Genomic DNA, 24,733 nt, shown 5'->3' with positions numbered 1-24,733 from the left:
ATCCTGAGACTACTAAGCTGCCCAGCGTCCATGGATCACTCTCTACCCTGACCCCCTCGCCTCCGGACTTCAGGGAGTCTCCCTCTCCTGGTGCCATGATGCTCTGATATCTACCTCTCTGTGAGAGAGCCAGAGCGTCCGCACCGCTAGTGACTCTTCCAGATAGTAAAACGCTTCGGCAGCTCCAGAACACATTTTGAGTCTCTGTCCATCAAAGAGGACAGGAGGAAGCCAGAAGTGACAAGGCTGAGCTGAGCCCTGAACGGCAAGCCACAGGGAGACTTCTCATCCCCATGGCGGCTCCCGGGTCTTCTATGGGACTATGGCCCAGGTATAGAGTCAAGTCCATAAGACGGCATCTCCAAGTCCAGCAATGTATAGGGAAACTGAGTCAGCAGGCCTGTGCCTACCCAGCCTCTCTAGACTCCACAGCTGGGCCCTGAGACAATAGTTAGAACATGTGACCCTGCCTGCAAGCTGTTGTCTCTTCTTGGTCAGCCCAGTTACTTCTCTTTCCTTCTCCACACTCTGACCCTCTCTTCAGTCATGTCCCAGGCCTGCCTGTATGCCTCAAACACAGGACAAGGTCAAAGCAACCTGCTATGGAGTAGGAGAAGCCACTGTACCCCGCTCGCCAAACACGAGCTTTGCAGCCATGAAGATGTTCCAAAAGCACCTCTGGGTCCCCCCTCCTTGTCTAACACCTTTTCATCCCTGTCGGTGATTTATTGTGTGCTCAGCTATGGCTGGGAACAAACCCCCACCCCCCATCATCACACACTATTCTTTTGGAGTGATATAGTTCAGTCTTTGATGCTGTTTCCAGAATGCTTGGGAAAAAAAAAAAAAAAAAAAAAAATCCAGAAAGTGAGGTCTGCGCATGACTGACAGCTGTGAGGGGCCCCTCGGGGGCCCTGAGAGCAGCATTTGATGTAGCTGAAGTGAGCTTTCTGAGCAGAGGCTCTCACAGAGCAGCCAAGCAGCCCGTGCTGGGAAACTATTAAAAAACGTCTCATTTGAAAAATGAGTTAGGAGTATTCCCTACTTGGTCTCTGGCTAATGTAAACACTGAAAACAAATTAATCCTTCAGGGAGAAGAGAGGAGGAGGAGTTTTATGTTCTGGATGTGGGCGCCAACATTTCCAGGCAGAGACTTCATGTCTGAGGAACAGAAGGGAAGGGGGGGGGGCAGTCCGGGCAATGGACATTCTGGGCTCTGCTCCTGAACAGCTGAGAGACTCAGCACACGTGGCTGCTGCCTCTGTTTCCCCATCTGTACCAGGAACAGCCTCTGAAGGAAAGCTATGTGTAGCTGGCTGCCTTTGGCCTGGCCATGCTTTTTCTACCCTATGGGTCTCCTCTCTGACGCTCACCTTCGGGTGCGCTAAGGAAGCGATACCCAAGCATGTGTTCCTGTTTCTCCCATACCACAGACAAGCCAAAGAAAAAGAAAAAAATAAATCTCTCCATTGTCACCGCCCACTTCTGCAGGGCTTTCCAAATCCATTGAAAGTCGTCCACAGCCGGCCCTTCTGCCTGCTGCAAAGTCCCAATGTTCTGTACTGCAGATATTTCAGGACCATTTTTAAACGGCTGCGGCTGCGCAGTAACAAACTTAACAGAGAAAGCCGGCGAACGTGGGTCGGTGTTTCCAAGAGACGTCAGTTTTCTCGACACTACTAAACATGCAATGTCATGGTTGTCTTCGGGGACCTAAAGCTTCCATCTCTCGGTCGAATCCGCCGTGCGTTCCTATCAGACGCTTGCAATGGCTCCAATCTTGTTTTTATTTTCCACTTCATCTTCAAAATGAATGCTTCAGTCATACTGTTACCACTATGAAATCAGTTCATTGGACCCTGACTGCACACAGCCATCGCCCCTGACCTACTGTATCGCAGCAGCTCTGTCCCATTCATGATAGTCACAGATGCATGCTAAGAGAAATTAGAGCCTTATCCTGAGAAAAATACCTACGTTTCAAAAGCGAGTCTCCACACTTAAGCCTGGCTGGCTTAGCATGTTCGGTGGTCTATAGGTCTGAGTGCAAACCTGACTCACCACCCTAGCAGCTTGCAAATCACCACAGGAAAAATACAGTCATAGCGATGTAAAACACAGGCTTCAGAAGACACTATTTGACCCCTGAGAACCAGTGTGCCAGGGACTCTTCCAAATCAGGTTTTAGTACACATGGATCAATCAAGAAAAACTGCAGCCTGGCTTCACTGCCTTCTAATTTTTACTTCTGTTAACTAACTTTTCTTACAGAATAAGATGGCAAAATTAGACATATGATTTTTTTTCACCAATCCAGAATGTTAAGGTCACCCCACTATCCACTATTCAGCCTGATAGATCCCCAACTTAGTCCTGGCCTAAAGCGAGAGAGGAAGGGGGGAGGAAGGGAAGAAGGAGGAGGAGGAGGAAGAGGAAGAAGAGGAGGAGAGGAATTCGGAGGAGGAAGAGGAGAAAGGGATATTCATACCCCAAATCAGCTTGAGCTGAAGCCTAGTCTTCCTGGCCTTAGCCATGCTGCCCCTGGTAACAAGAGGGTGAATTCCACCTACCTCAGAATCATTCATCAGAGATTTCTACCCAGAGTTCCTTGCACAAGCCTCAGTAGAGGCCACCTTGGAGGCTCCAGTAGTAAAGGGCCAGAACACGAACATGTTCTCCTTTCTGCTACCCCAGCTAATCCATGAAGGCTCCTCAGGAGGCGGGGCTGAGCCATTCCCAGTAGGGAGGCCGGCAATTCTATCACAGCCTCTGTCCTCCAGGAAGTATCCATTAGTCCCAGGAATTCCCACACAACCAACCCTATGACTCTACTCACTATACACACACTCATCAACACACAGAACACACTCATACACACTATACATACACGCACGCACGCACGCACACACAATACATGCACAAACTTTAAATAACAGCTAAGGAGTTCACTTGGCTTCTGTATATATACTAGCTTTGATTTTTCATGTTATATTATTGTTTCAGAAAGTAATCTGGCTTCCACTGTGAGGACATTGCTATTAGCTCAGAGGTCCACATTCTTACTGGAGATACATGTGTATGATGTGTATGCCTGTTCTCTGTTCTCTCTCTCTCTCTCTCTCTCTCTCTCTCTCACACACACACACACACACACACACACACACACACACACGAGCTCAGGCACCTATGGAAGCAAAAGAAGAGCATCAAATCCATTAGAACTGGAGTTATAGGTGCTTATATGACCCTCCGTGGGTGCTAGGACCCAAACTTCAGTCTTCTGCAAGAGCAGCAAGTGCTCTTAACCACTGAGCCATCTCTCTAGCCCCCTAACTTGTTCATTCTTTTGTCCCCAAATCAATATAATACCTGAATCAGACACTAAGTGTGAATACTTACTAAATCACAGACATTCGATACAGATACATGTATATATTAGAAAATATATATCTCACCTGATTTATGAGACATTTCAAAATAACAGAAGATTCACGGTGCCCTTAGCATCCATAATGTTATCCACTTTCAAGTTGCTATCAAATATTTATTGAGTTTTTATAGGCAGATGATATAAAATCCTACTGGTTAGGGAATGAAACGGGGTACACAAAAATGTCCAGCCGACAGATTTACTAAACTCCAGGGACTCACAACCTAGTTGAAAATGAAAACTTGTACAGAAATTATTTTGATAACATAATGAATCAAATGAAAGATATAGTTAACTGAAAAGCAACAGCAGGCTATGAGATAATCCACAGTGGTGTGTACAGTCTGTAGGTACAGGCAACTGTGATGACCAACAGTGGTGTGTACAGTCTGTAGGTACAGGCGGCTATGTGATGACCATCAGTGGTGTGTACAGTCTGTAGGTACAGGCGGCTATGAGATAATCCACAGTGGTGTGTACAGTCTGTAGGTACAGGCAACTGTGATGACCAACAGTGGTGTGTACAGTCTGTAGGTACAGGTGACTATGTGATGACCATCAGTGGTGTGTACAGTCTGTAGGTACAGGCAACTGTGATGACCAACAGTGGTGTGTACAATCTGTAGGTACAGGCGGCTATGTGATGACCAACAGTGGTGTGTACAGTCTGTAGGTACAGGCGGCTATGTGATGACCAACAGTGGTGTGTACAGTCTGTAGGTACAGGCAACTGTGATGACCAACAGTGGTTTATACAGCCTGTAGGTACAGGTGACTATGTGATGACCAACAGTGGTTTGTAGAGTCTGTAGGTACAGGCAGCTATGATATGACCAACAATGGTGTGTACAGTCTGTAGGTACAGGTGACTATGTGATGACCATCAGTGGTGTGTACAGTCTGTAGGTACAGGCAGCTATGTGATGACCAACAGTGGTTTATACAGCCTGTAGGTACAGGTGACTATGTGATGTCCAACAGTGGCGTGTACAGTCCATAAATAAGTTACGGTTGCAGACACTCCCGTATTATACCATCTGCTCTACAACTTACCACCAAGGAGAGATGGAGAGGTCCCGCCCTCCCCTTTAATCTGCCCCACTGCTGCAGAAGAGCTTGCCCCTGCTCTCTCTGTATCTTCTTGCTGGCCATACAGGCTTCAGCAGCTGCAACATGGTAAATCTTCCTCCAAGGTAGAGCAGAGAGACAAAACAACAGAGGGTAGTCTGGAGAGGAGCCAGAGTGTTGTCTAGTTCTTCCTCATCTTAAAACCAGAGAAAAATAAATGGTCCAGCCCTCATAGGAATACTGTATCCTCCTAGGACAATAACACATTTGGCATCTGATTATAAATTGTTAAGCAACTACTGTTAGCACTAGGACTGAACAGACAGGGTAGATCTTGGTCCCCAGGTAGTGATTCTCTAAGCAGCGGGTAAGTTCTGACAAGCTAGGAAATATTCCAAGTCTGAAGGGAGCATACAGGTCGTAAGCAGACTTCACCCTGACTTTACTGCTACCCAATGTCAGTTGAGGAACTATGTTCCATCCTGTGCAAGACAGGCCTTATGCTATGCTTAGCTTGTGAATATCTAGGGACATTGCTGGGAGAGCAAAGAATCTGAGTCGTGAGGAAGTGCTAGAGAAGGGTGCTGTGTGACTCTATACATCATGTTCTCTGCGTAGAGGGTTTTACCGAAGCAGTGCTGTGCCCTGGCCTGCCTATGGATGCATACCTGGCCTGGGGCACTGTGGTGGACTTTCCCCAAAGACCAACTGACTGCTACCAATTCCCAGGGACCTTTGTAAACGTATAGAATACAAACTGGCTTTCCAACATTTGTGCAGTATTTCAGTTTAAGACTGTACTTGTTAGATGGACGGTCAGAAGCAGCACCCATTGTTTTTTATAAGTGTGTCCTTAGCTCGACTTTCTGGTTGCTGTGGTTTCGGTGTGGCCTCTGTGAATTCGTACAGTGGATTCTTCATCCCACAGCAGGGCATTATGTGTAGTCAGGGCATTGTGGGTAGGCAGGGCATTGTGGGAGGCTCTTAGCTCAGGGGACCGGGCCCTCACAGAGGAACTAATGATTCCTTGGAGAGATGGCTTAGCTCCCTGGGTGGTCTGCCCGCACCCTGTCGTCCCCTGTCTCTTTTACATTTCTGCTCCCTGCCATGAGACTCTGAAACCATGAGCCACAGAACCGTGTCTCCCCTGAGGCTACTCTCTCCTTATCTTGCTCTATCTTAGTCGTCCTGACAAATAGCTGCCTAGCACAAAGCATGTCGGCCTGCTCGGAGTTCACGCCAGCAGCAGGAAGGTAATGGGCAAAGACGGTGGGAAGGCTTGGGTTTCCGTGGTGAAATGGACATGGGGGTGGTGTGGACAGGGTGGCAGCAGTGAAGGAGAATGCCAGGGCTCTAAAGAAGATTCCAGATGTCAGCCATGAGCATTAAGGAGTGGAATTCTGGGACCAGGGAAGGGAATAGTAAATTGGCTGAACTCCAGATTAGGGGTGAGGACAGGTCTGGAGGGGAAATTCTGGTTGGGTTGGCTCAAGGGCCATTTACTATGCTACTTAGTAGAGAAGACCTAACAGATTGGGGTTCCATTGACTACGGAAAGGGGAGAACTGGAGATGTGGTTTTTAAAGGTCAGCAGCCATGTAAAGCATGGCATCACCCAAGATGGAAGGAGTGTTGTAAGTGGGACAGGAGACTGCAGAGGGAGAATCCTGAAGGCCCTGGAGGAAGAAATGGCAGGCAGGGCATGTGCAGGGCCACAGGACGTGGAGGAGACACTCAGAACTCTTGAACAGACTTATAGACGTTGGGATGTTTTCCTGCGGTGGGAATTTGTCCCCTGTCCATCACGCAACTCCCGATGAGCTGCTGGACTCATAAGCACCAAGACCTTGCCTCCTCTTCTATCTTCAGCCCAACTGCTACAGACACAATACGCTCAGCACCTACACAGACACTCACACAGTAGCCGTCTTCTCATAGAACCACTATCTGGGAAGAACCATTGTTGGGTGACAACCCACAGACTTATCAAAAAAAAGTCACGGTAATGTCCTTTCCCCAACAACCCTCATCTCTTGTCCACAGTAGCCCAAATCTTTCCACTGATCTAATTATCAAAGTCAAACTTAGAGGTCTGAGATTTTATATATATATTTTTTTCAAATATACATATTCAAATTTGAATATATATTATATTCAACATATTATATTTGCTATTAAAGTATATATTGAATATATTTCAATAGTGAAATATATGAATATATATGACATATATTTAAATAATATATATTTGAATGATATATATTTCAGTAGATGTAGATGATAATGCCAGTAATGGAATGAATGGACTGGCCATCAAGAGAACAAACAGGCAAAATATGGGAATATATTTGAGATATATATATATATATATACATATATATATATGTTGCTATATGTATAAATAGATATATAGATATTGATCTAATTATCAAACTCTTCATCGATCTATCAAACTCAAATTTAGAGCTCTGTTGTATAATATATCTATTCTATAAATTGTATAGTTATATATATTATATACGCATGTACTGTATATATATATATATTCCTAGAGAATGTTGAAAACCGACAACAGAGAATTTACACTTCATGCTGCAGCTCTGTCACCTGGAGAAGCCGTCAGGATCTAAGGCCCCACTCTTCTTCAACAAAGGAGTTTTCATTATATTTTGAGAAGTATTTGCAAGGCTTTTAAGAATTCTAAGCCAAATTTTTTAAACATTCAAGAAAGTTTGTCCTTTACAGATACAACACTTGAGATAAGTAAATGGAACTGACTTCATTTCTCTGCAATGTCAATTAACTGCTCTTAAAATGCCTTAATTCCTAAGAGAAGAAACTTAACTTTTCCCATTAATGATAACTCACTTTATGTAGAAGAATTGTGTGTGTGTGTGTGTGTGTGTGTGTGTGTGTGTGTGTATGTGTATGTGTGGTGTGTATGTGTGTGGTGTGTATGTGTGGTGTGTGTGTATGTGGTCTATATGTGTCCATGTGGTGTGTGTATGTGTGTGGTGTGTGTGTGTGGTGTGTGTATGTGTGTGGTGTGTATGTGTGGTGTGTGTGTGTATGTGTGGTGTGTGTGTGTGTGTAGTGTGAGTGTGGTGTGTATGTGGTCTATGTGTGTCCATGTGGTGTGTGTGTGGTATGTATGGTATATGCATGCACTTAAGGCATGCATCTATGCATGTGCATTGAGCCCAGAAGAGGACATCAGATATCCTTCTGTATTACTCATAACCTTATTCCCTTGAGACACAGTCTCTCACTAAACCTGATCAAGTGTGGCAGTCATCAAACCCCAGCAATCACCTTTCTCCATCCCCCGCTGGAGTTACAGATGCATGTGTGGCCAAGCCTCGCCTTGTACATGGGTGCTAGAATCTGAGCTCAGGTGCCCATGATTACAAGGCAAGTGTGGTGGCTATTCTTGGTTGTCAACTTGACTACATCTGAAATTAATTAAAACCCAGGGGCTAGGTACATCTGTGAGGGAGTTTTTCTTAAATCATTTGAAGTAGGAAGACCTATTTTAATCCAGATCTTTTGAGGTAGGAAAATGCACGTTTCATCTGGCCCACACCTTCTGCTGGCTTCCTATATAAAGGACAAGAAAAAAGAATCTTGCTCTTTGCCTGCTTGCTCTCACCCTTGATGGCAAGTCCATTTCTCTATTGGCATTAGAGCTTCTTCTACCAAAGACCAGCTGAGACATCCAGCCTTATGGACTGAACAACTATTGGATTCTTGGAACTTTTGTTGGTAGACAGTCATTGTTGGACTAGCTGAACCACAGCATGTAAACTATTCTAATAGATTAGATAGATAGATAGATAGATAGATACATACATACATACATACATACATACATAGATGATAGATAAATACATAGATAGATAGATACACACATACATAGATGATAGATACATAGATAGATATATAGATACATAGATGAATACATACATACATAGATACATAGATGATAGATATATAGATAGATACATAGGTAGATAGCTATATAGATACATAGATGATACATACATAGATACATATAAGATGAATACATAGATACATAGATGATAGATACATAGATACATAGATGAATACATACATACATAGATACATAGATGATAGATAGATACATAGATACATACAGATAGATAGCTATATAGATACATAGATGATACATACATAGATAGATACATACATAGATACATACATAGATACATAGATGATAGATAGATACATAGATAGATGAATACATACATATATAGATACATAGATGATAGGTACATAGATACATAGATAAATAGATACATGGATAGATACATAGATAAATAGATGGATGCATGTTTATATACATACATAGGTGATAAATTCCTCTTAAGTTCTATTCCTCTAGAGACCCCTTACTAATACAGCAAGCATTCCTACCCTCTAAACCATCTCTCCAGACCAACTCACTTTCATTTTCAAACAACTAATTCTGACAATCTGCCATTCACCACATTCCCACCCTAAGGTTGAGCTGAATTTAAGTGGCATGCTGTCATTTTGCCATGGGGGATCTGGCCCATATGAATTCTGTCCTTTGAGGCTCCACAAAGCAGAGATATCACATGGGACACTCTTGGGCCGATTCTCAGTGCCTTGTCCACAAGTCCTATTGATAGAAGGTTTGAGAAAGTGCCAGTATTTGAAATGCACTTGAGTGGATGCACAAAAATGTATGCCTATACATGCTTGCACACATACATACATACATACATACATGTCCATATACACCCATTTGTGTACTAATATGCACTCGCATGTGAACACACTGGGCTTACACACATGTACACTTGCACACACACTCTGGAGAACCTAGTCTTCAACAACAGCCTCCTTAGGCCTCTGCTGAAAGGCTCCAGTGGTAGGGTTTCTCTAGGCTCAGGCTGTTCTGAGATGCCTGGAATCTTCCAGAAAGTCTCCAGACTAGACTCTGAATCGCTAACATTCTCTATTTCTCCCTTAAAGTCTTGGATTTGCCACCTTGACTTTTTTCTGATGTAGGTCAGGCCCAGGGCATAAGGGAGGGGGCTCTGAGACACTTCTTAGAAACCTGGGCAGTGCTAGAATCCTGCCACCAGCTGCTACTTCCCCACATGCTGACCATCTATGTTCTCTCCCCACCCACCCACCCTCTCTCTCTCATACACACATACACACACACACACACAAACACACACACACACCTTCTGAAACTCTCAAATCCTTTGTTTTCTCTCAAAAAGGCTTTGCTCCTGTAAACAGATTTGCTTTCAAAGCCACAGCTGTGACCACGGGAATAAAGTGTAACCGCATAGTATGTCATGTTGACATGAACCTGTGTCCCTGCCTTTATCCGCCATCTCATGAAGCATGGATCCAAGACAACCAGGCACATATATCAGCAAGAATAGCAGTAGGTGCAGACAAAACTCAAACCCCAAACCATCTCCCACCATATTTGTTCCTCCAGGAAAATTCAGACTCAAGGAATAATCTAAAATGTGATGTTTCCTCAGCCAGCGGTGAGAGCAGTGAGCACCCAGAGGTTCTTGCCTTCAGGCTGAACTGTAGGGTCTCTGATGTCATCTCTGTTTTACTGTTGAGTAATTTCCTGTTTATCCCTCCACATCTGCCTACCATCCCTCCCCCAGCTTACTTCCCTTCTACAGCCTGAGAACCAAGCTCCCCCCACCAGGTCCTACACATGCTAGCCTCTTTCAACAGACACTTTGTCTGCTGATGGTCACTCTGCTTAGAGTCCTTACTCCTGCTCCACCACCCCCCAACCTCGGGTCTCCCCTCAAATATTAAACCCTCTGTGACATTTTTATTACTTCTCACATCTGAGCACAGTGGCCTTACTTATTGGTCATGTGGGAAAAAAAATCTACTTTCCATTCTTACCCTCACAGCGGCAACTTTACACTCACTCGAGTGTCTACTTCAGCCTCAGCAGAACGTGAGTCTGATAAACCTGAGACCATGATCTTCCAGAGAGCACAAGAGCCTGATATCAGCAGCACAGGTCTTCAATTAATTTAAGATGAATGAAGAAAATAATTGCCAACTGCACCCCTTTGTCCATTTAGATATTTCCAAATATTAACTGGATGCATTATCAAACATGATCCTGGGGTAAAGAGGCAAAGTGAGACCAAGTCAAGTTCCCGCCCTCAGAGTCCCTCAAGGCCGAGACCAATGTGACTATCACAGCGTGGTGAAGGATGTACAGCAGCTAGTGTGGGGTATGTGGGGGCCTGGAATGCAGGTTAAGCAAATCCCTTCCTTCCCTGGTTGAATTCCATTGTGCCCCATCTTTACACACATGCACACACCCAGAGCAGAGTGATTTATACACATTCACACACCCAGAGTGGGGTGGTTTACACACATGCACACACACACTCCCCAGAGCAGAATGGTTTATATATGCACACGCGCACACACACACACCAGAGTATTTGGTTTTTATTTCCTTTTGTTTTGTTCAGATCAGGAACCCATTGGCTTTGGTAAGGAATGAGCACAAACTCTGTCTTGTGAATGTTGCTAAAAATACCTTTTCCAGGAGAGATGTAAACAGCATCTACCCCTCCTCCTCTAAGATCCCAAAGACAAGCACAGGTACAATCAAGTTTACTGGGGAACCAGTGAGCGTATAGCTTCCTTAAAGAGCAGTGGGTGAGGGTGAGGGCCAGAGCTTGAGTGGCCTTAAAGAAGCCACATTGGAAGGTCTGCACCCAGCATGGATGATGGGGAGGGTCTCCCCAGCAACCACAGAGTGGGGTCCCACTTCTAGTTCTTCCCAGATGAAACACGTCAAGCCTCTCCCCGAGGCCACCATGTACAATTAGGGTAGAGTTGAACACAAACAGTTGGAGGAGTGGCTGGAATATCAGTCAACAGAAACAGCTGTGCTTAAACTCACGCAGATGGTGGCCGGCCGTTTGGGTCACAGGACACACCTGCACAGCAGTGATTTTAAGAGACAAGGTCTGTGAGTCTCAGCAGATTCCCTGAAGGGTCCTGGAGTAAAGTAGTTAGAGCCACACCCTGGGAAAAAACTAAATAGCAGGAGACAGTGGAGATGAAGAGAGAAGAGTGAAGTATTCAGAGAACAGGATGTGCCTGCAAGCAGACATGGTGGGTGACCCCTGTGGGGCCTTTATTCCACACAAACCGGGCAACAAGTGACAAAACACAATTGTGAACAACAAGTGCTCTTGATCAATACTGCTCAGTTGACCATTGGCAGTGGCTTTCACAGGCCACCAGAGGACTCGCTAAGAGCCCTGGGACAGAGGTCTATGTTGGCCAAAAGATATTCGCAACTCTGAAATAATAAAGTAGTTTATGCAAAGCCCAAACACAAACTCGAGGTCCGTAAAGTGTCAGGGGTCCTCCCGTGAAGAGATTACACTCACTCCTATGACCACAAAAGAGCTTAGAAGGAATCAAGTAGGGAACAAGACTCTGAGAAAGTCTCCCATGAGATTCAGGTTCCGTGTTCAGTGAGGCAGAAACTCCCCTCACCTCCAGGATTCTATTCGGACTCATTACCACCAGCCTGGCCTACAGTTTGAAATCCTATCTAGGAACCACACAGATGCCATCTCAGACAGAGGCCAAGAACACATCACTCCAAAGGACAAAGACCTCTCCATGTGAGCTTGGCTTCTAGAACTACAACACCCCATCCCTCCACAAGGCCACGATGCTTCAATCCGCACAACTCGAACAACCTGGAAGCTCTCTTTGATGTTGTTTTTGAGACAACATCTCACGTCACTCAGATTGGCCTCAAATATATAATGTCACAAAAACTTACCTTGAACTCCTGATCCTCCTGCCTCCACCTTCCAAGTGCTGGGATTGCAGGTGTAAAACCCCACACCTGGCCCTCTGAAGGCTCTTTAAACACAAACTCGACTCTCTAAAGACTCAACACTTCACACCTGTACAGAGAGCTTCCGGTGTGGAATCCCACCTTGTACCTCTAGCCTGGATATCATTTCTTTCTCAGCCATTGAGCCATGAAGGGCATCCTTTATCACCTGCCAAGGTCACATGGCCACTCTGCAACCTGCCTCCACCTCTCTCAGTATGACTCCCTTCCACGCCCAGTTCCCCGCTCTTGGTGAAGGGAGATGGGCACATTCAGATGAGCAGAAGGCCCTGTCATCCATCTTCTGGCCACAGGGCAAGAACCAGGACCGAGAACACTGAGAGGGAGAGAGTGGGGCAGGTGTCTTGGCAGTGAGAGATGGGGGTGGGACTTTGCTGGATACATCATTGAGGGCCGACCAAGTTTATTAATCATTCAAGTGATTTACAAATTTCAAAGCAAAGCAAAAAAAAAAAAATGACTAAAGTAGATTATAGGTCATTTCTCTGCCGCCGGTGAGATGAGCTAATTCAAGCCAGATTAGATGATATTAAACACAGGCTTATTGGGAAGCTGTTCTCAGGTGGGGGGGTTCACTGGCCCCCAAGGACCAAGGCCAGGGACCTCACCATGGGGAAGTGGGGAGGGGAGGGAGAGAGAAAGAGAAAAAGGGCATGCACACAGAGAAAGAAGAGGAGGAGGAGGAGAGAGGGAGAAGGGGAGGGGGAGGGGATAGAGAGGCAGAGGGTAGGAAGGGAGAGAGGGGAGGGGAGAAAGGTGGAGGAAGAGGGATAGGGAGAGAGGGAGAGGGAGAGGGAGAGGGAGAGGGAGAGGGAGAGGGAGAGGGAGAGGGAGAGGGAGAGGGAGAGAGAGAGAGAGAGAGAGAGAGAGAGAGAGAGAGAGAGAGACCAAAAATGTCTGGATTGTATAGGGAGGCGCCTCTGGGGGAAGGGCAGCCCAGCCTCTGTAAAGTTTAGGGTTGGGGACAGGGTATGCCAGGTAGGGACTGAGGGATGCTGGGGAAACCTGGAGGTCAGGTCTTTGATTTGGAAAATATGCACCTCAGTCCCTTGTCCCAGGGTCCAGAGACCAAACAGTAAACTCACAAAGAGGAGTATGAATGGGAGCAAATACGGCCGGTTAGTAACAGGACCACACATTTTAAAAAGGGAGATGGAGTCGCTTTCAGCCATAAGCCTTGTGGGAATGTGCTGAGGCCTGATGCACAGCCTTATGGGAATATTCTGAGGTTAGGAAAAAATCCACTTTCACCACAGCATAGACAGAATTCATGAATGGCTGTTGACCCAGAGAGCACAGGGCAGTCGGCTACCACTGGTTTCCTTCTGTAGAGAGAACAGGCTTTGAAAGGAGGTCGTTTAAGAGGGCGAATGAATGAATGAATGAATGAATGAACTATTGGGACACTTTTGATTGGTAGACCGTCTATGAGGGGCGGGCTTTTAGAAAGCAGGGGAGGCTTCTGGTTGGCTTTAAGGTGCATGTGGTGGTCTCTGGTTCACACCATGTGGTGTGTAACAGGGACTTGCTGGTCTGAATAAGATCAAGTTGGTTTCCCTGTTTCGGCTGTAAGAATGCTGGGTCCTTGGGTGTGGGATCCGAGTCTTATGTAAGTCACTCGGTAAAAATCACTGGGATGCTGGTTCCCTCGCATTCTCGTGGTTTGTAGGATAGGGACATTGGACCTGTAGAGCATCAGGTCCGCAGGTTCTCGCTGTTGAAGATCAGACAGAAGGGACCAGTTGCAGGCGAATCTTGACTTGACGTTTGAGTTGAGAGTATCTTATGACCTCTTTGCATCCGTGTGTGTGTGTGTGTGTGTGTGTGTGTGTGTGTGTGTGTGTGTTGTCACAACTTGACCTTTTCAACATCTTTTACTTTTTTTAATTCGTTCTCTGAGAGTTTCATTCAATGTGTTTTTCGTCATATTTGGCCCCTCCCATCTCCTCCCAGACATTCCACCCTTCCCCACCCACCCACCTCTGGGCCATTTTTAACCTACCAAATCCACTTCTCACTGCCAACGCGGTTGACTATTTGCCTGACTCAGCAGGGGCTACACGCTTAGAAAAGTTGGCTCTCCCAGCAACTAGCTAACACTGGCCAGCAACTCCTCTACTAGGGTTGGGACTTTGTGCGTCCTCCCACCTCTGTTGAGCAGGCACAGGTCTAGTACACACTGTCATAACTACTGTGAACTCATATGTACACTGTCTTCTTGTAGTCCTCCTCTGCCTCTGGCCCCTACCACGCCCTGGTATGCAATGTGATATGTTTTGTAAAGCACAGCATGGTGCGGTGGGAGGGGTGCCTGAGTGGGCCGTGCTGAAGCATTCCACCCCCAGGTCTAGTATAAAATGAAGTTTATTTGGGGGCATGACAAGAGGGGTTGAAAAGGGAATAGAGACAGAGAAAGAGAGGGGACAGAGAGGGGAGAGAGAGACAAAGAGAGACAGAAAGACAGAGAGAGATGGAGAGACAGAGAGAGAAGAGGGTGGCCAGCCAGGAACACGTGGAGAGGGGGGGAGGGCAGGAAGAATGAGAGAGGCCAGAGAGAGAGAAAGGATGCAGAGAGAACAGGAGAGGCCAGTCTTTAAAGCAAGCCAGGTTCCTATCTGGCTGTTGCTAGGTAACTGTTGGGAGGAGCCTAGAAGGAACACTAACGTGCTAACACTATGATCCCTGAGCCTGAGGGGTGTGATACACATGTCCCATTAGGGGCTCACCATTCTGCGGTCTCCTATTCCCTGCACCTCAGCTAGTTGTAGGTCTCTGGGTTAATAACCGTCTACTGCAAACAGAAACATCTCCGATGATGGTTGAGAGATGTGTTAATCTATAAGAATTATAAGAAGCCACTAGGAGTCAGGTTTAATACTATGTCCATTTAGCATAATAATAGTAGTAGGTCTCCCCTGGGCCTATAGCCTGTCTAGCCACAGGCTGTTGGTCAGATAATGGTGCAGTGGGGGGGGGGGGGGGGGTTAATTTTGTGGTGTGGGCCTTAACTGAATCAGAAAGTGGTGGGTCACTCCCACAGCATTTGTGTCAGTACAGCACATGTGGGCGTTCCTTGCCAGCCAGTCACAATTGTATCCTACAGAGTTCATAGCTGGGTAACATTTGTGATCACTTTTTTCCTCCAGGAGTGTGCATAGCACCTACCAGCACTGTGAAAGCTAGCCAGTAGGAAAAGCCTCCAATGAGCACTGACTGGATTTCTCCATGTTCTACAGTCAGCATTGTGGTGCCTTCGGTAATAGGGTCTTGTTGTCAAGTTCTAGAGAGTAACCAAAAACACTGTCAGTCGCCTGTAATGTTTGGAAGTCTCTGAGACCTCACTGACTAATAACTCCAAAAGAGGTAACCCGTTCTTGGCTCTGGGCTTTTTGTCAGTCTGTGGTGTCTAGAAAGGGCATTGTCACCCCATTATGAGGTAATTCCATTTTAATTATTTTATATATAACACCCTAAGATCCCATGAGAATACTCCTACATCAGATATACACATTCATCAAAGTGGCAAAATATAAAATCAAGACACAAAACATCAGGAGCCTTCCTGTATACAAACGAAAAAACACATCCAGAAAGGAGTTAAGGAAACAATACAGCCCATAATAGCATTTACCAAGCAAACCTGAAGTAGCAGATGGTAAACCATGCCAGGAAGCTTAGGTAGAGCAGGTCTGAGATCCCGGAAACTCTGGGCACTCACCTGAGACGGTAGGCCCTCCCAGCTCCCTGCCAGCTTCCTGGCCTGGAACACTGGCCACACTTCCCACATAAGGAAATGTAACCTATGGCCCAGAACAGAGTTCTCCGTGCTAATGAGATATCTAGAGGCCCTGAGAATTTAGCCAATGAGCTTCCCTTCCCAGACATTCCTCCCTGCAAAAGGTATTTAACCTCGGGTCCACCCTGAGGAGTTGGCATGCATCCATTTTCCACGATAAGCAACCAATAAACAATTTGGAACCAAAGATTCCTTTCATCTCCCTCCGCCATGGGGAGCATAGAGGAGACCTTCGGCTACAGCGCTGCTGCCCAAGCCTCCCGCAGATGGCCTCTCTGTGCTTCCAGACAACTGCTGCTACCTTCACCAGTCAGCCAGGAGTCCCCACCCCCACCCCCCAGCCTCATAAAGGCCAGGAAATCAGGGAATAGCAACTTTGGCTCCCCATATCTGAGACTGCATTTTCCCACGCCCTGAGCGGTGTCTCAGAGCTTCCTTCCCCGAAGCCCAGCACCCAACAGCAGTAGCGTTGGAGAAACACAGTCCAGCGCTCCTCGATCCTGAGTTTCGCCTCCCCAGCAGCCATGCCCAGTGCCAGGGCAGGACACGGACCCACAGTGAAGAGTTTGGATCCCCAATAAAAAGCCCAGGAGGACATGGTAGCCAGCCCAGAACCTCAGAATCAAGAAGTCAGTGAAAAGGTGTCCCAGGATACGCTGCCTAGATAGACAAATCCAGGAGCTCTAGCGTGAAGTGAGAGACCCTGCCTCACTACTAAGGTAGAGGCAATCAAAGAAGACACCTGACATAGATCTCTGGACACACACCACACACACACACTACATACACACCACACATACCAGTATACAACACACACTCCACATACACACCACACATACCACATACATAATACACACTCTACATACACACACACTTTACATACATACTACATAAACACACACATACCACATACACATCACACATACACGCCACAGACACTCCAGATACATACACATGACATACACACACATGACATACATACACATGACATACACACATTTATACATGCACACACATATACACTCCACACACATACAAACACATGTCACATACACACTCTACATATACACAAACACATACCATATACACACACACACTGTACACACACACACACACCACATACACAAGCAGCACAAAAATAAATAAATAAATAAATAAATAAATAAATATTGCTTTGGTGTTTCCAAGCAGTTTGAGCACCCCTAACCTTGGTAGAAGATGTGTGGAAGGCAATGGAAGGGTGAAAAGGCTCAGAGGAAATTTAGAGGGAAGAATCTCACAGAGCAAACAGTGGGCAGGGGTGGGTGGGCTGCGCAGTTACCACCATGACTGTTCCTGCACCATTCATACATACCCTACTTTATTTCATATAATATATATTATTTTGGCAGCTATGTTATAAACCTTGAAGCGTAGGATGCTGTAAGAGTTACATAAACCAAAATTAGCATACAGTCCCTGTCTTCAAAAGTAGAAGAATGTAATGGAAATACCACAGACTCTGGAGCCCAGCTTCCCAGATAAGAACCCAGCTTCCCCACACTGTGATGGGCAGGTGGCCAGAGAAAAGCTCCACAGCCAGGGAAACTCTGGTAGCAGGCTCTTCTCGGCTCTAGAAGCCAGGAGTCCCAGAGTTGGGCCCCAGCAGCAGCAGCCCCTGAGCCGGCTTGTGAGCAGTGGTCTTCTGGCTGTCCACACATGGCCTCTTCTCCGTATGTCTGCCAGAGGAAGAGGATTGCCCACACTCTAGTGTCTTGTCCCTTCTTTTCTTCTCCCACTTGTTTTTAAAACAGAGTCTCATCTCATGTAGCCCAGGCTGGCCTGATACTCACCATGTAGTCAAGAATGACCTTGAACTCCTGATCCTCCTACCTCCACCTCCCAAGTGCTAGGATTATAAACATGTGCCACCATGTCTGGCCTTTTCCTCTATTGAAGAAGTGACAGAGATTATAGACCAGTCCTTTGAGACTCAAATTCCATATACACTCAGGGTTTCAAGACATGAAGTTTAGAATCTGTCTTAGTTAGGGTTTTGCTGCTATGAACAGATACCATGACCAAGGCAACTCTTATAAGGACAACATTTAATTGGGGCTGGCTTACAGGTTCACAGGTTCAGTCCATTATCATCAAGGCGGGAACATGGCAGCATCCAGGCAGGCATGGTGCAGGCGGAGCTGAGAGTTCTACATCTTCATCTGAGAGCTGCTAGGAGAAGACTGACTTCCAGGAAGCTAGGATGAGGGTCTTAAAGCCCATGCCCACTGTGACACACCTACTCCAACAAGGCCACACCTTCTAATAGCGCCACTCCCTGGGCTGAGCATATACAAACCACCACAGAATCCATCATTGAGCCTATGGTGCTACACTTCTCCTCTTCCTGTTTAGTCGGCTCACTGTAGGCTAGAGATGGCTGTAACATCTACTCAGGAGGCTGTCGCAAGGATGAGATAACCCATGCCTGCAAAACATGACTCATCTCCAAGGGATTAAGCCGTAGTTCATCCTGAGTGACCACAGCCTGGGAATCTGGATTCAAGCTTCCTTGACTGGCTTGCTCCACCATGGAAGTAGACACAGGAACTTTAAAAAATGTTTAAAAACCAACTGTAAAATCAAGGCATCGACCAAGCACACTGGGGAAACAGACAGGGAGAGAATCTGCAAAGCAGGGAAACCTCTTCTCCCCAGATGCCATCTGAAAATGTTCTTAGCTTTTGAGTTGGTAGAAGCTAGTATCCTGATAAATTAATACATTGCAAAAGCTTTACCGAATAGTTACAAAGTTGTAAGTAATCAATAAAGAGGCTGTAAATAATTGGCTATTACCAAGACAGAGATAGCCAGAGATAATTTGGGCTTTTAATATGAAGTATCCCAACTCTCCGAAATCGTGCTGTCGATCATGTGGTGTCCGGGAACATCAGTGCATTGCATCCGGCTCCTGGCATACAGCAACATCCAAAAATAACACTTATTACTTGATTCAATATTTGAATTATGAACGTACCAATCACTTTAGCAAGAGCAACAATGCAGGTGTGGAACGCCTTGCCTTGGGTCCTTTTTGTTTGGTTGGTTTGGGGGTTTTGTTTTGTTTTTTGTTTTTCAAGGCAGGGCTTCTCTGAATAGCCTTGCCTGTCCCGGAATTCACTCTGTAGACCAAGATGGCCTCAAACTTATAGAGATCCACCTGCCTCTGCCTCCCAAACACTGGGCTTAAACCCACCACTCCTTGGGCCATTTTTTTAAAGAATTATTTATTTATTTTATTTATATGAGTACACTGTATCTGTCTTCAGACACACTAGAAGAGAGCATACGATACTATTCCAGATGGTTGTGAGACGCCATGTGGTCGCTGGGAAGTGAACTCAGGACCTCTGGAAAAGCATCCAGTGCTCTTAACCGCTGAGCCATCTTTCCTTGGGTCATTCTTAAGGCATACATTTCAATTTGTTTCTACATAGTTGTAAGCCAGCCACTCCCAATTTAGTATTGGGGGGAGCGTGTTGTGCGTTGAAAGAACTCTGAGCCCGAGCATAAAGCAGGGGTTGTCCTTTCATGACCAGATTCAGCGATGTCCACATCCTTGTTTATATTAGACCACACTACCCTGCTCCCATCTGACAGCGGGCTCGTTAAGTCACCAACACCATTCTGCCACAGGGCTCATAATCACGCGCTGAGACTCCAGCACAGCCATGCCTACTGTTTGAGTGCAGTTCTTCCTGGGGCCAGCAGGAGGCGCTAAGGGAAAGGCGAGCAAGCTGTCACACAGTCTGATCTCTGAAGTGAAATGGCAAAGCAGAGTCTGTGAGGAGTCGCTCTTTGTTTTGGAATGCCGGCAATGAAGATCTATTTTACAATATTCCGAAGTGAGGTGCTTTATTTTACTGCAGTCTTACTCTCTTGGCAGATCTGATCCATTATTTGTCTGCTGCTTCGCCCTCTGGCTGTGCCCAGAGGGGCTTCTCAGGATGGATGCCTTTCATCTTTCTCTAGTCTGCCTCTCCCATATTGTAACTCGTCACTGAATCTAAAAATAGGGTTTTGCTGCTAAATTTAAACCATGCAGGGTCAGCCGATGTTTTAGTACTGATTCTTTAACTACCTGTCTGTGTGTCTTCCTGGGTCCTAGATGGAGTAAGCCTTGCATGGCTCACTCCTGTGGCTTTATCTAGGAATAAGGTTAATACAAAAAGCTGGGCCGTTTCCGTGTTCTCTGAAACACTCAAGAACCCAGTGGAGAGACTCAGAAAAGTCCTCAGTGAAGAAATTGTAAGAATAAATGATTTTTACAAAAATGAACCTGGGAAGATGGCTCAGTAAAGTGCTTCCTGTGTGAGGCTGAGGACTGAATTCAGTCCCCAGAAGTCACATAAAATAAAATAAAATAAAATAATCCCAACAGAGGGAAGCAGAGACAAGAGGATCCCTGGGGACTGCTGGCCAAATTGTCTAGACAAATTGTTGAGCTTCAGATTCAGTGAGAGACCCTGTCTCAAAAACCAAGGTGCAGAATAAATATGGTGCTTACTTAATTTCAACCCTTCCCTCTTCCCCCTGCATCTCCTACCATGCCCCCACCCCTCTCAAATTCTTACGTCCTTAATTATTAATGCTTACATATGTATACACACACACATACACACACACACACACACACACAAGACTGGGTCTGCCTGTGCAGTTGTGAAAGCCCCTGCAGACACGACTGGGTCTGCCTGTGCAGGTGTGAAAGCTGCAGAACCAGAACAAAGCCTTCCCAGGACATGAGGAGGTGTGGACCATACACCCTTGAATCACTTTATTATATAAACTATGGTATACTATATTTTTAAAAAAAAATGTAATTGTTCCCATAGAATGTAGTCAATACAAAATTATACTTTAGAAGAAAAAAAAAAGTGTGGGGCTGGAGAGATGGCTCAGTGGTTAAGAGCACAGACTGCTCTTCCAAAGGTCCAACAACACATTCCCAACAACCACATGGTGGTTCACAACCATCTGTAATGGGATCTGATGACTCTTCTGGTGTGTCTGAAGACAGCTACAGTGTACTCATATACATAAAATAAATAAATAAATAATTCTTTTAAAAAAAAGAAAAAGAAAAAACTGTATTTTCCTTCATAGTTCTTTATGCCAGAGTCTATCTCTTTGTGTGGACTTAAGCTGCCACCCAGAGTCCTTTTGTTTCCCTGAAGGACCCCCTTCATGATTTGGCATAGCACAGAACTGATAGAAACAAATCAACTGATAGCAACAAATATTTTCCAATTCTATTCAATTAATGTCTTCATTTCTCCTTCATTTTGTGAAGAGTAGTTTTGCTGGGTATAGAATTCTCAGTTGACAATATTTTTTTTTTCTTTCAATATTTTGAAAACTGCCTGTTGTGGAATATCCACATACTCCACCAGTTTAGTCAGAAACAGAACTAAAGAAGCCAAAAAGCAAGGTTAGTACTCTTAGAGACTTCCCCAGAACTATGGACTTTGATGGATTAGGTTTGTTTTTGTTTTGACTGTTATTCCCGTCTATACACTGTGCTGAGTTTTACAGCCTGGGTGGAATGAGTTGTGTTAAGATCTGGGGGCCTGCTACATGTCTTTTAGCTTTCTTAATTGTTTTGTTTGTGATTTGGCAGGAAACATTTTTATTAATTCTTTGAGAATGCCACACAATGTATTTTGATCACATTCAGCAACAACCCCTTCCTTAACTCCTCCCAGATCCTCCTATGTCGTCTTCTTCTTCTTCTTCTTCTTCTTCTTCTTCTTCTTCTTCTTCTTCTTCTTCTTCTTCTTCTTCTTCTTCTTCTTTTCTTCTTCTTCTTCTCCTTCTTCTCCTTCTTTTCTTCTCCTCCTTCTCCTTCTTTTTCTTCTTTCCTTAATAATCCATCAACTCAATTTATGCTGTCCATTAGTTCTGCTTGTGGGGTTATCCACTAGAATACGATCACCCCACTAGGAGCCACCCCCTTGAAGAGAACTAACTCTTCCTCACCCCAAAGTTATCAACTATCTGTAACCCCTCAGTCAGGAATGGAAGTTCATGAGTACATACCACTCTATCCCAGTCAGGATTTGTATTCCCTCACAAAACATCATGACCAAGAAGCACGTATGGGAGGAAAGGGTTTATTCAGCTTACACTTCCACATTGCTGTTCATCACCAAAGGAAGTCAGGACAGAACTCACACAGGGCAGAAACTTGGAGGCAGGAGCTGATGCAGAGGCCATGGGGGGATGTTACTTACTGGCTTGCTTCCCCTGGCTTGCTCAGTTTGCTTTCTTATAGAACCCAAGACTACCAGCCCAGGGATGGCGCCACCCACAATGGGCCCTCCCACCCTTGATCACTAATTGAGAAAACGCCTTACAGCTGGATCTCATGGAGGAATTTCCTCAAGGGAGGCTCCTTTCTCAGTGATAAATCCAGCTTGTGTCAAGTTGACACACAAAACCTGCTAGTACACACTCCATGCTAGGATATCAACTGGCTTGATCATGTGCAAGCAGCCACAGCTACAGTGAGTTCGTGGATGTAACAGTTATATCATGTCCAGGAGATTCTGTCCCAGTCTTCCATGAACCACTGGCTCTTGCAATCTTTCTGCCACATCTTCTGTGATGGTCTCTGAGCCTTGGGAGGAGAGTGTGGTATAGATGTTCCCTTTTGCGGCTGAACACTTGTCTGCACTTTAAGAAGTTATAAGTTTCTTGATTTGTTTTATTTATTTGGGGGTGGGTGAATTGTTTGTGGAGACGATGCATTGCCACCATGTGTGCAGTCAAAAGATAATTTTATGGAGTTAATAATCTCCTATCTTTACGTGGGATTTGGGGATTGAACTCAGTTTGCCAGTTTCTGGAAGTCCTGGAATCACAGCATATGTCTACAATGTGAAAGACAGCTACAGCTCCGTAGCTGTCACCCTCCAATGCTAGTCACAGTACAGCATAAATACCTGCCCATAACAGCTCTGGTCAGGTCCCCAAGTCCCCATTGGCCTTGGGAAGCCCAAACATGCATCCTAAAACCTGTTTTCTCCTCTTCACAGGAATGACATGCCAAGCTCGAAGCTCCTACATCACCAGTGAGATCTTGTGGGGTTACCGGTTCACACCTGTCCTAACGCTGGAAGATGGGTTCTATGAAGTTGACTACAACAGCTTCCATGAGACCTATGAGACCAGCACCCCATCCCTTAGTGCCAAAGAGCTAGCTGAACTGGCTAACCGGGCAGAGCTGCCCCTGAGTTGGTCTGTGTCCAGCAAACTGAACCAACATGCAGAACTGGAGACGGAAGAGGAAGAGAAGAACCCGGAAGAATTGACAGAGAGGAACGGTGACGTGGCAAACCTAGAGAATGAGTCCAAAGTATAGGCCCAGCTGGGTCAGCCTCCCCTCTCAGACATGACCCCTCCTTGTAGGCCCAGCTGGGTCAGCCTCCCCCCTCAGACATGACCCCTCCTTGTAGGCCCAGCTGGGTCAGCCTCCCCCCTCAGACATGACCCCTCCTTGTAGGCCCAGCTGGGTCAGCCTCCCCCCTCAGACATGACCCCTCCTTGTAGGCCCAGCTGGGTCAGCTTCCCTCTCAGACATGACCAGTCCTGGTAGGCCCAGCTGGGTCAGCTTCCCTCTCAGACATGACCAGTCCTGGTAGGCCCAGCTGGATCAGCCTTCCCACTCAGATATGACCAGTCCTTGTAGGCCCAGCTGGGACAGCCTCCCCCATTCAGACATGACTCCTCTTTGTCTCCCATTTCCTTCTTTTCTGTTTCCTCTTACTTTGATCTTGATTTGTTTATATTTATTTAATTTTGGCATTTTCAGAAAACAAATCTTCAAGGTGTAAAATACCTACCTGCCCCTCTCAGATGTTCAGATGGACAAGTGGACAGGGATTTGGTTAAGGTACAAGATACCTTCATTGTGCCCAAGCCTGGTCTCCACTCACAGAAGAGACTTAGTTACTTTTAATCCACTTTATTATCCAATACAAATCTCTCAAAACAGCTGTCAGAGTTTTAGCAAGTGTCACAAAGAACATGGCCTGTTTACCATGGCCACAGGTCATGCAGAGAAGCCCCTCAGTTTTAGAGAGCCCAGTCCGTCTCACCTAGCACAGGGTGGGCACTTGACCACACAGACACTGACAGTACAGGACCCAGGTGAGCTAAGGATAGACCACTGTACATAGATCTGCTCTATGGAATTATTTTCTTTCGGCAAGTAGAAACAAACCCAGCATGCACAAAAGTACTACGGAGCAGAAATCGTAATAATTAATGTACATAGACATATCATTCATGTAGCTTTAGATTTATAACTTTAGAAATAAGAAGAGAAAAGATTCCCAATGTACAGTAGGCATTTCTGTTTTGATATCTGAGTCTTCTGATTATTTTTCATCCCCTTGACTGCTGGCCCTCTAAATGCATGGCCTTTGTTCCAGGTCCCAGGCTGACAGTTGTCAGGGCA

The 24,733-nt window shown here is 45.7% G+C and overlaps 1 protein-coding gene across 1 annotated transcript in view; it reads left to right on the top strand.

The window, feature by feature from the left end:
* Kcnj6 (potassium inwardly rectifying channel subfamily J member 6) overlaps positions 1 to 24,733 on the top strand; it is a 228,167-nt gene that overhangs the window by 190,723 nt on the left and 12,711 nt on the right. Inside the window, 1 exon segment of the mRNA XM_034514720.2 lies at positions 23,310 to 23,597. Within this exon segment, the coding sequence (XP_034370611.1) occupies positions 23,310 to 23,597 (288 nt within the window).

This window comes from Arvicanthis niloticus, chromosome 12 (assembly GCF_011762505.2).
Source record: "Arvicanthis niloticus isolate mArvNil1 chromosome 12, mArvNil1.pat.X, whole genome shotgun sequence".
NCBI lineage: Eukaryota > Metazoa > Chordata > Mammalia > Rodentia > Muridae > Arvicanthis > Arvicanthis niloticus.
This window is presented reverse-complemented; position numbering and strand designations above follow the sequence as displayed.